General features: G+C 46.3%; 1 protein-coding gene across 1 annotated transcript in view; it reads left to right on the forward strand.

Moving 5' to 3' along the window:
- Positions 1 to 292: 292 nt before the first annotated feature.
- LOC145351145 (thrombospondin-2-like) overlaps positions 293 to 12,689 on the forward strand; it is a 65,273-nt gene continuing 52,876 nt past the window's right edge. Inside the window, exons 1-4 of the mRNA XM_080200813.1 lie at positions 293 to 441; positions 860 to 937; positions 1,075 to 1,628; positions 1,841 to 1,919. Of these exons, the coding sequence (XP_080056939.1) occupies positions 865 to 937; positions 1,075 to 1,628; positions 1,841 to 1,919 (706 nt within the window). The 5' untranslated portion in view covers positions 293 to 441; positions 860 to 864. The remainder of the gene's footprint in view (positions 442 to 859; positions 938 to 1,074; positions 1,629 to 1,840; positions 1,920 to 12,689) is intronic.

The following is a 12,689-nucleotide window of genomic DNA, read 5'->3' on the forward strand; positions in this document are numbered from 1 at the left end:
GAGGTGGAGGGGAGATGGAGAAAGGAGGTGGCGGGATGGCTGGAACCCAGGTTGTTCCCCCACCACCCCCCCCAGGTTGGTATTACCAGAGGGGTGAGTTGTGGGGAGGGGTGGGGAATAGCTGTGGGCTGTGCATTGGGGCGAGCAGACTGGGCGGGCAGCGTTATGTAAGTCCTGTGGAAGGCTGAAAGAGCAGCACTCCCTCCGGGCTGATTGACAGCAGTCTGGAATCAAGTGTATATAAGGAGCAGGCTGAGGTGCTGGCTCGCTATTTCTAACTGCTATAGCACGCAGCGCCTGGTCACCAGACACCCCAGTTAGAACAGGACTAGGGGGAAGCAGGGAATCAAATCTTTTCACACTCACTCCTAACTCAGAACAGAATTGGACTTTTAAAAAAAAAGACTGGACAAATTGTTTCTTCAGAAGATCCGACGCCAGGTGAGACAGTTACATTTTGACTACATTTGTACCTTGTGTATCTTTCATACAATCCCTACAGTGCAGAATGAAATTAAGTCTGAACTATTGTTACAGGCAACTTTGTGTCCAACTTGTTGCTCAGCGGAAAGTTGCTTGCACCTTCCAAAGTCTCTGTCCCCCAGTGGACGTAAGGGTCTGAGAGGTTTCCATCATTGCGGCTGAGTGGGATTGCTATCACAGTCCCTGTGATTATGTTTGAACACACCGGGAAGCCTGGAATTGTGAATTATTCACGTTGAGTGTAATTCTGAGTGAGTGCGTGGGTGAAATATTAAAGTTGCTCTGTGGGGAGCTGGGGTTTATCCAGTTTCTCCAGTTGCTTTCGAATCCGGGTTTAATGCTCTCCTGTGAAGAAGGTCCTTTCTTGTCTTTCTAGGACTGATGTTGCGGAGGAATGGATTGCGGTGTTTGTTGGCTGTCTTGTTGGCGCTGGGAGTCAGGAGTCAGTCTCTGGGTAAGGAATAACCATTCATTTCCAAATCCTATCCACACTCTCAGTCGGGTTAACTGTGCTGCTGTTGAATTGTGTTTTTTTTTTAAATAGTTCTTTCCTCCTCTCTCCCTCTCTCCTCTCTCTCTCTCTCTCTGCAGCTGTTGCTCGGGAAGAGGTGGCTGAATTCGATCTCTTTGCCATCAGCAACGTGAACAGACACACTGTAGGGGTGAAGCTGTACCGAGGTCCTGATCCCTCCATCCCGGCTTACCGCTTCTCCAGGTTCGACACCATCCCCCCGGTCCCGGGGGACAAGCTGCAGGATATTGTCCGCCTCATGCAGTACTATGAGGGCTTCGTCCTGGTGGCCAGCCTCAGGCAGGACAGGAGGAGCCGGGGCACCTTGCTGGCCATCGAGGGGCCGGGCTACAAACGCCAGCTGGAGATCATATCCAATGGGCTGGACAACACGCTGGACTTCCAGTACTGGCAGGAGCAGTCCCAGAGCTTGGTGTCCTTCCAGGATGTGGACATTGCTGACTCCCAATGGAAGAACATCACCATCCATGTGAATGGGGAGAATGCTTACCTGTACGTGGGCTGTGAACTTGCGGACAGCTTCATTCTAGATGACCCCTTTTACGAGCAACTGACTGCGACCAACAGCAGAATGTATGTAGCCAAGGGACAGACACCAGGGAGACACTTCAAGGTAGGCATCCCCCCCCCCCACCCCTCTTGGGACTCTTTGACTAACAGAGTTATAGCAGCAAACTAACCTCCAGTCTGCTGATTGCAATTACAAATGATATTGAATGGGTAATTAATATTCAATTCTGATAATTGCATCAACCATACCAACTGTTTTCAGAATGATATGACAGACACATCCCATTACTAATCCGTGTCAATTACTGTCTCCAGGGCTTCTTGCAGAATGTCCGGTTCATATTTGGTACTTCCATAGTGGACATTCTCCGGAATAAAGGTTGCCTCCAGACAGGTATGGTTGAATTTTTGGTCCACTGCTATTGGTGATGGTGATTTGGAAATTGTACTGTGGTTCCGTCTTGTTCTGTTCTGAAATGCACCAGAGGTAATAGACAAAGGGGGTTGACAGCTGCTGGCTGGGGAACCTAGAATGGGGGTGGGGGGGGGGCGGTGGTGGGGGAGGGGGGAGCAGTTCAGGGCAAGTAAGCTGATCAGCTCGGACTAAGATGAGGAAAAAATTTCTTCACTCAAAGGGCTGTGAATCTTTGGAATTCGTCACCCCAGAGGGTTGTGGATGCTCCATCGCTGAATATATTTAAGGTTGGGGTGGATTTTTGATCCCTCTAAGATGATTTTAAAAAATTTTTCAGTCACAAGTTAGGCTTACATTAACACTGCAATGAAGTTACCATGAAAATCCCCTAGTCGCTACGCTCCAGCACCTGTTTGGGTACGTTGAGGGAGAATTTAGCATGGCCAATCCACCCTAACCAGATGCATGTCGCACTGTGGGAGGGAACCAGAGCATCCATAGAAAACCCACGCAGACACGGGGAGAATGTGCAAACACCACACAGACAAAGACCTAAGCCAGGAATCAAACCTGGACCCTGGTGCTTTGAGGTGGCAGTGCTAACCGCAGTGCCACCATGCCGGGGAATCAAGGGGCACGGGAAGCAAGCAGTGACCACAACCATAGTGGATGCTGGAACAGGCTGCTACTATTTCTCATCTTCCTATTTGGCATAACCGCAAAATAAAATTGTTCTCCATTAATCAGGGGAGCTTGGTGCCCAGTAATGTTGTTGTGGTGGTTGTTACGTGGGTGTAACTGGAACCATAGCCGGCTGTCAGTTTGAGTGGAGTCTTTTACTTGACTCACACCTCACAAAGCTGCTGCCGGAACAGCAAGGATAATCACACATTGAATCACACTGCACCAACAAAGGGATGTGGAGAATTCTTTTCATATTGGGGTCATTTTGGCAAGTATCACGGAACTAAAGATAGGAAACTATTGCTTCCAGACCAGAATGAATGAATATTATTGCAGGACTTATTTGTTTCTGTTGTTTGAGAAAAGATGTTTGAATAGTTAGGTTTTTGATAGCTGCAGAGAATTTGATTGGAATAGTAAGTGACAAAGTATGCAACTTCTTAAATGGACCTTTGTATCAGAATTCCTGATAGCTGTGCTAAAATAATGTTAATGGCAGAATGTAAAATATGTGTTGTAGAAAATGCCACATAATGCTGCAAATATACACCATGGAGAATAATCTCCACAATAGCTTTGCTTTGATCTCAAAATGGGAAATATTTTCTCCCACAGATGGTGGGATAATTGAAGTTTAATAATTGGATGGGAGGAGTTAGCACAGTGGTTAGCACTGCTGCCTCACAGCGCTTGGGACACTATGTGTGCAAAGTCTGCACATTCTCCCCATGTCTGTGTGGGTTTCCTCCGGGTGCTCCAGCTTCCTCCCACAGTCTGAAAGATGTGCTGGTTAGGTGCACTGTCTGTGCTAAATTCTCCCTCAGTGTACCCAAACAGGCGCCAGAGAGTGGTGACTAAGGGATTTTCACAGTAACTTCATTGCCGTGTTAATGTAAGCCTATTTGTGACACTGATAAATAAACTTTAAACTGAAGAAGGATGTGGAGGTTGGGATTATATATGTTGCTTTTCAGTTCATGCAGCTTATATTGGTCTCTGAACAGGAGTTAGCTTGGACTGATTCCACTGAGTGACTCTGACAATCATCAATCTTCCCACTGGCTCAGGAATTAGGCCATTTATTGCTTTTTTTAAAGCTGGTTTAACCATTCCCTGCGCTAGGTGGCAGACCACTCTGTAAAGAGAAAGCAACATGCCACAGATGTTGGAAGTCTGAAGCTGAAACAGCCCAACATCTGGGGCATAGGAAGATAATGTTAACGTTCCAGCTCCATTTCTGACATATGGTTATTGACTTGAAACACTGGCCCTCTGTTTTTTGCTGCAATGATGCTGCCTGACCTGACCTGTCACCAGCATTCTTACAAATAGCTCAAACCTTCACTAACCTCCAATGATGTCTCATCACTCTTTTCAGGTGGGTATCATTTCAAAAACTTCAACCATGTTGACCCTTTGGGATTTCTTTTATCTTTCCTCCACTGTGGACAAATGTAACTTCCTTTATTTGCACCAAACACGGCACAGTGGAGGCCTTTGGGCCCATCATGTCTGTTCTGGCCCTTTGAACTCATTTCAACTCATAGAAACATAGAAAGTAGGAGCAAGAGTAGGCCATTCAACCCTTCAAGCCTGCTCCATCATTCATTATGATCGTGGCTGATCATCCGACTCAATATCCAGATCCCGCCATCCCCCTATATCCTTTGATCCCCTTCGCCCAATGCTATATCTAACTGCTTCTTGAAAACATACGATGTTCAGCCTCAACTACTTTCTGTGGCAGTGAATAAAAATAACTGACCACTCTCTGGGTGAGAATCTCCTCATCTCTGTCCTAAGCAGTCTACCCTGTATCCTTAAACTGTGACCTTTGGTTCTGGATACCCCCACCATTGGGAACATCCATTTACCCCGTCTAGTACTGTTACAATTTTATAGGTTTCTATGAGATTCCTCCCTCATTTGTCTGAACTCTAGCGCATACAATCCTCACCAACTCATTCTCTCCTCATATGACAGTCCCACCATCCCAAGAATCAGTCTGATAAACCTTCTCCGTACTTCCACTATACCAAGAACATCTTTCCTCAGATAAGGAGATCAAAACTGCTTACAATATCCCACCTGTGATCTCACCAAGGCCATGTATAATTGCAGCACTGCTCCTGCTCTCAAACCCTCTCACTATTGAAGGCATTTGCCTTTCTTTTCCCTGCCTATTTCACCTGTATGCTTACCTTCAGTGACTGGTGCACAAGGACACACAGGTCTAGTGAAACGAATTGATGGCCATTTGGTAATAATTTGCCTTCCTGTTTTTGTTCCAAAGCGGACAACTTCACATTTATCCATATTAAACTGCATCTGTCATATATTTGCCCAAGCACTCAGCTTCTCCAAACTATACTGAAGGATCTTACAGAATCATAGAATCACTACAGTGCAGAAAGAGGCCATTCGAGCCTGATCTCTGCACCCTCTTCACAGCTCACCCTCCTACCCAGCTTTGTGTCATGCGACTCATTCTTCTGCACTTTCCCTAATGTCCTGGAATCATTTTAGAAGCAGTTCAATGATGTAAGGGGGTGGGGAATGTTCATCCAAGGTCAGAGGCTAGGAATACTGCAGCAGGTAACTCACCTCCTGACTCCCCAAAGCCTGTCCACTATCCACAAGGCACAAACCAGGAGTGTGATGGAATACTATCCACTTGCCTTGATGAGTGCAGCTCCAACAACAATCAAGAAGTTCAACACCATCCAGTTCAGAGCAACCTGTTTGATTGGCACCTCATTCTCCACCTTAAACATTCACTCTCTCCGCCGCATCCACTGCAACCAAGTCGAGAACAGCTTCTTCCCTGTCAGACTTTTGAATGGACCTACCTCGCATTAAGTTGATCTTTCTCTACACCCTAGCTCTGACTGTGACACTGCATTCTGCACTCTCTCCTTTCCTTCTCTATGAACAGTATGCTTTGTCTGTATAGCATGCAAGAAATAATATGTTTTGCAGTATAATAATACATGTGACAGTAATAAATCAGATCAAAAGCACTGTAGCAACTCACCAAGGCTGTTCCGACAGCACCATCTACACCCTTGACTTTTAGCATCCAGAGAGACAAGGGCAGCATGGGAATATCGTTGCCTGCAAGTTCCCCTCTGAGCCACTCACCATCCTAACTTGGAAATATATCGGCCGTTCCTTCAATGTCACTGGGTCAAAATCCTGGAACCCCCCTCCCTAACAGCATTGTGGGTGTACCTACACCACATGGACCAAAATAGTTCAAGAAGGCAGCTCACCCCCGTCTTCTCAAGGGCAAACAGGAATGGGTAACAAAAGCTGTACTCGTCATCGATACTCACATTCCAAAAACAAAATAGTTGAATTCCCTTAGCCGATAGCCTTGTCTTGTGGATTTGTGATTGGAACTGTTTAGTTTTATGTTTCTGTTAAGTTCACTACAGTAAAATTAGCAGACAATATAACACCCAGTTAGGGAGATTTAAAAAAAATCACCAGAAGCGCCAACTTCCTCCAGATATCCTCAAGGACTTAAATTGTATTTTTTGTGCAATTTGACTTGAAATACATTTGCCAGGATTTTACTGCCCCGCTCACCATGGGATTCGGAGCAAGTGAGGGGCGGACAATGGGAAGGTTCTTGAACCTCGGGTGGGATTTTATGGTTTCAGGATGCTTGAGGCTGTAAAATTCCACCCACAAAGCGGAAAACCTGCATTGCTAAAAATCCGCTGTCAACCGATTGCAGCACTTGATCCCCAGTCAAAACAAACGACAGCAAATAAAACTCGGCAGAATGCAACTCATTGGATTCAAAGATATTGAAGCCAGTTTAGGGTCTGTTCAGACTTGGGCCCTTCTTGATTACTGCTCAATCACTCAGCGAGTCACAGAGTCTTTACAATGCAGCTGAGGGACGTGGAGAGATTAAGTGAATTGGCAAAACTGTGGCAAACACAACTCCAGGTGAGGAAGTATGACCGCCTCCATTTCTGGCCCTGGGAAAGAGAGGTCAGGTCAGGCAGCAACTGTGGAGAGAGAAACAGGGTTAACTGCCAGAATTCTCTGGCCGTTCGTGCCGACGGGATTCTCTGGTCCTGCTGCAGTGAGTGGAGATTTGGCAGAGCACCAAGTTGTCCATCCTCTGCAGCAGGGCATGAGTGGCTGGTAAATTCCAGCCAGGCAATGACCTGATGTTAAAACTCTGAGGCCATTGAAGCTTTAACCCTGTTTCCCGCTCCGCAGGCCTGCTGACTATTTCTGGAATTTTCTTTTTTCAGACACACAAGAACAGACATAGACCTAACAGGGAGGAGTGGGGAACTGTAGAGGAACAGAGAGATTTTGGAGTCCAAGTACAAAAGTGATTTTAAGCTAAGGAATAGATACAAAAAGAGAGTGAAATGTCTAATGGAAGGTTAGGCTTAATCTTACATGGGCTGGAAAACAAGGCAGTTTTCTTCTTCAGGGCAGCACAGTGCCACAGTGGTTAGCACTGCTGCTTCACAGCTCCGGGACCCGGGTTCAATTCCGGCCTCGGGTCACTTTGTATGTGGAGTTTGCATGTTCACCCCATGTCTGCGTGTGTTTCCTCTGGGTGCTCCAGTTTCCTCCCACAGTCCAAAGAGGTGCAGGTTAGGTGGATTGGCTGTGCTAAATTGCCCCTTAGCATCCAAAAATGTGTAGATTAGATGGGTTAGCCTTGGCAAATGTCATAGAGTCTGTACTGTGCAGAAGGAGGCCATTCAGCCCACTAAGTCTGCACCGACCATAATCCCCGCCAGGCCCTATCCCCATAACCCCATGCACTTACACTAGCTGGTGCCCCTGGCACTGAGGGGCAATTAAGCATGGCCAATCCACCTCATCCGCACATCTTTGGATGGCGGAGTTACGGGGATGAGGTGGGGGATCGGCCTGTGTAAAATGCCTTTTGGGCAGCCGATGCAGGCTCGATGGGACCAACAGTCTGTTTCTGAACTGCAGAGATTCACTGGTTCTGAGAGGGGGTTGGTACTACAATCTGTCTAATGCTCTGGTTGGACTGCTATTGGATTCTCTTCCCTTTCATTTCTGGATGCTGCATCTCAGGAAGGACATACAGGACCTTACGGGGGTGCTCAGCATTGATCTCCTTGAATGTTACTGGGCTTGGGGTTTGTTCATGGGCAGATGGCAAACAGCTACTTTGCCTGGCTCCAGGGCTGTGTGACACTCTCCTCTGTTGGCAGCTGGTGTTGAAAGCTGGATAAGTGGCTTCATGAGTTGTATTGAGTCTGTGCCTGGGACTCAAAGATTCTTTTGCGGCTTTTTTTCACACTCTGCTCCTTGTTCAGTTGTTGTACTTTGCCACGCTTTCCCCTCTCCTGTTTTCCCCTTTATTTAAATGTCCTTAGTGTCCCCACTCCTAATCCAGAGATTTGACCCTGACAATCTTCAGTGCAGGACTCAGGGAACCCTGCAATGCCAGAGGTGCTGCTTTGTGGGTGAAACCATCTGGCTTCTAGGTTAGATATGAAAGATCCTGGGGCACAATTTTCGAGAAGAGCCAGGGAGTTGGGAGTTTTTAACAGAGGAGGATTGTTGTGAAGGTCAGCTGAGGACAGAATCATAGAATCCCTACAGTGTAGAAGGAGGCCATTTGGCCCATCGAGTCTGCACTGACCACAATCCCACCCAGGCCCTATCCCCACAACTCCATGTATTTATTTAGCCCCCCGACACTAAGGGGTAATTTAGCATGGCCAATCCACCTAACTTGCATATCTTTGGATTGTGGGAGGAAACCAGAGCCTCCAGAGGAAACCCACGTGGGAGAACGTGCAAACTCCGCACAGACAGTGACCACAGCTGGGAATTGAACCCGGGTCCCTGGCACTGTGAGGCAGCAGTGCTAACCACTGTGCCACCGTGCCACCCCAGCACAGAGAATTGGACATTCAGATAGAAGCCAGCTGACAGGGAGGGGAGTATGACAGAAGTTATGGAAAGATGTGACTCAAAGCCATCCTGCAATCTCATTATTCCCTATCTTCTCCTGATGCATCAATCTTACCTAAGATCACCAACTCTGTGGAAGCCTTGAAGAACAAACCAGGGAACGTTCTGGTCTGTACCACTCAGCTCCGCTTAGCAACTGAGCTCAGTGACATTGCTGGAACTCACCAAAAACATGAGGGTTCAAACCGCCACCCCCCACCCCCACACAGTAATTAGACAGCTTTTTCTGAGCATTACTGCCAGAACCCCATCAGGCACACGTTGCAAATTAAAGAGACACCAGTTGCTGTCAGCCGTTACTCAGAACCTCATTCTTTGTGGAGATCAACAGCAGTTGATTTTTAGCCCGAGTCTCAGCTGTGGTGCCCGGGAACACTTCACACTGCAAATTGGATCGCGTGCTACCCACACTTACAGACAGCTGAGCTGTTCTTGTGGCAGTGTGGGAATGTAAGACAATACTTTATGATGCTGTTTGTGGGTTCCAATGATGGAGTTCATGCCAGGAAGAGTACAAAGCTGTTCTGTTTCGCTCTATGCCACACCAGCCTCACTGTCTGGCAGAGGCTGGGCTGCTGCAGTTCAGAAGGTTAATTAAAGGAAATTAGAATCCCCACAGTGCCATTTGGCCCATCGAGTCTGCACCAACCACATTCCCACAAAGCCCCTATCCCCGTAACTCCATGCATTTACCCTAGCTACTCCCTCTGACGCTAAGGGACAATTTAGCATGGCCAATTCACCTAACCTGCACGTCTTTGGAGTGTGGGAGGAAACCGGAGCACCCGGAGGAAACCCACGCAGACACGGGGAGAATGTGTGCTCTCTGCACGGACAGTGACCCGAGTCGGGAATCAAACCTGAGTGCTTGGCACTGTGAGGCAGCAGTGCTAACCACTGTGCCACCGTGCCACCCCACTGCTGCCAATACAGGGAGAGACAGCCCATTGGAGATATCTATCGCAACAAGACCCTTCCTCCCAGCCAAGTACTGACTCATGTTGCAAGATTATCTTAGTTATGTGAGCTTTTGTTTTTAGCCACGCAGAACTTTGTCAAATGCCTTTTGTGAGTTCATGTAGACAGTGACCACAGACACGTTCCTTTCCACTCTGTTACTCCTCATAAAAATCAAAGCGTTTGGTCAGTCACGATCTACCTGTCCCAAATCCAAGACTGTTATAGAGTAGAGAAAAGTACAGAATCATAGAATCATACAATGCAGAAGCAGGCCATTCAGCCCATTGAGTCTGCACTGAACCCAATCCCACCCAGGCCCTATCCCCACAGCCTCGTGCATTTACGCTAGTTAGTCCCCTGAAGAGAACTCAGGAAGGAAACAAGAAGGGAGAAGACAGTGTGCAAGAATAGATTAGCAGATAAGTTAAAAGGGAACCCAAAAATCTATTAGAAGTACATAAATAGTAAAAGGATGGTCAGGTAGGACCAAAACAAAATCGATCTTCTGGTGGAGGTAGAGGTATTAATCAAATGCCTTAAATTTGTCTTAATCTTTCATGGGATGTGGGCATTGCTGGGAAGGCCAGCATTTGTTGCCCACCCCTGAATCACCTTGGACTGAGGCAGTTAACAATCAACCACACTGCTGTGGCTCGGGCGTCACAGGTAGGCCAGACCAGGTAAGTCAGCAGATTTCCTTCTCTAAAGGACATTAGTGAACCAGAGGGGTTGCTTTCAAGGGGAGGCATTGGCCTAGTGGTATTATCACTTTGCTATTAATCCAGAAGCTCAGCTAATGCTCTGGGGACTCAGGTTTGAATCCCATCGCAGCAGATGGTGGAACTTGAATTTAATAAAAACTATCCGGAATTTTAAATCCACTGATGATCATTAAACCATTGTCGATTGTCGGGAAAAACTCATCTGGTTCACTAATATTGTTTAGAGAAGGAAATCTGCCATCCTCATCTGGTCTGGCCTACATGTGACTCTAGAGCTACAGCAACGCGGTTGACTCTCAACTGCCCTCGGGCAAATAGGGATAGACAATAAATGCTGGCGCAGCCAGCGACATCCATGACCCATGAATGAATAATATAACAACAATGGTTTCATCATCCCCTTTACCAAGACTAGCTTTCAATTGCAGATATTATTTATAGAATTTAAATTCCACCAGCAATCCTGAGTGGGATTTGAACACTTTTCCCCAGAGCATCAATCAATCTCCACACTACTAGCCCACATTACTAAGCCACCATTTCCCCTTCATTGAAGGAGATTCTGCCAGTGTCCCATTATAGGAGGAGGAGGGAGCAAATTGGACAGGATAAAAACTGACACAAGAGGATGTATTTGACTGGCAGAACACAAGGTACAAAAGTCACTTTGATGTGATATATCCTGGTGTACCTTTAAGGAAGGTTTTTTTAAAGAAATCATTCAGCTTACAGCTTCAGTGATGTCATTGGGAGTGGAGCTAAGGTGTGGCAGTCAGGTGACAGAGCTTTCAGTTTCGTTTTGGGGAGTGTGTTTGAAGCAGTTTAGCAGCAAGCTAAGAAGCAGTCTCTCTCTTTCTCCCCCTGTTCTTCTCTTTGGTTCTGAAACTATTATCAGTTAGCTGAAGGAGGGGCTTACTGCTATCCTGCCTTAAAGAAGCTGTATTTTGGGAAACAGATTCAACTACAACCTCTTCTGAGTTTCTTTACAAGGAAGTTTCAGCATTCAACCCAGGAGGCTGGATACCTGTAACAAGTGGGCATTAACCAATGCTGTATTGTGTTTATTTGGAGGGTTTTGTGTGTTGGATGTTGGCTTTGGTTGGAACACATTAGAGATACTTCCTTAACAGTTGTACATTATTGTAGTTGTTATGCTTCTTGTTTGTCATTGTTCAAAGTTCTTGCGAATTGTCTTACTACACATATCAACATTATTCTTCATAAAACTTTGTTTCTGATAAAAGCGCCTCGTGGGTGAGTTGACTCAAACCTGAAATGAAACCCCTCATGTTCATCCTAGCCAAATTCAACATAAAACGTTACAGGCCAGGTCAGCTTCTTAGAACACCTTGAAGTGCCCAACCTGACTTGTAACACTGGATTGGTGAGGAAAATAGTCAAAGGGAGCTTTAGGCACAATCTCCCAAATCATCCTTGGGTAATGGAGCAGTGATAAAGCTTCAGAGGCAGAAATCCCTTCACTAAAATCTCTTTATTTACAAACTCTAACAGCAGTAGACAGAGTGCTAGCTGTTAGCAGTCCATCTCTGAGGCTGTTAGAGGAACTGACACTCCCCGCAAAGACTCCCTGATTGGCCCATCAATTGGATCCTTAATCAGGGAGTTGATACCCCAATGGGCCAACCCCAATGGCCTGATTGAAGTTATTACAGGATCAGTGTCAGGCAGCTGAGTGATTGCAATATAGCACTGTTACTGCTGAATCTGAAGGGATTTCTTATTAAATTAGTGAGAAATGTGTTTGGAAGCAGTGAAATGAGCCTGTAAGTGAATTCTGATCAGGGAATTCTGAGGCAATTCAAGATATTTTGTGTGTGACACATTCTCAATGTAAAGCTTTTAAAATCTGGACCCACTCTCCAAAGCCTAGTCACCACTGGCAAATTCCTGATTTCCACAGGATAAATATTGGGGAAAAGTGCAGGAGGGGATCTGACACTGTTACGTTTAATTTCTGGCTGATCAGACTTTCTACATTTGCCCAGGGGCAGAGGTGACGCAGCTTTCAGGCTGTAAAGGGTTTGCCCAAGTCTGACACTGGGATGCGCTCACACAGAGCATACATATTGAAATGATTGACGTGGCTATCAAGACACCGGACGCAACCTTAGAAGCAGCTGGAAGCTATAACGGGAAGAGAATAGAGTTGGGATACCAGATATTGGAGGAAATTTAGCACTGCTGTCAGGAGTAATTCCAAGACTGATCAACATCATAATGGTTTTCTGACAAGATTAGTGATATCGGGATCCAATAGCTAAGATAATGGTAATGGGCAAATTTGATGGATAAGTTGGAGCTGTATTAGGACCATAGAATTATAGAACCCATACAGTGCAGAAGGAGGCCATTGGGCCCTTTAAGTCTG

This window comes from Carcharhinus amblyrhynchos, chromosome 12 (genome assembly GCF_965287045.1).
Source record: "Carcharhinus amblyrhynchos chromosome 12, sCarAmb.v2.hapA, whole genome shotgun sequence".
In the NCBI taxonomy this organism is placed as follows: domain Eukaryota; kingdom Metazoa; phylum Chordata; class Chondrichthyes; order Carcharhiniformes; family Carcharhinidae; genus Carcharhinus; species Carcharhinus amblyrhynchos.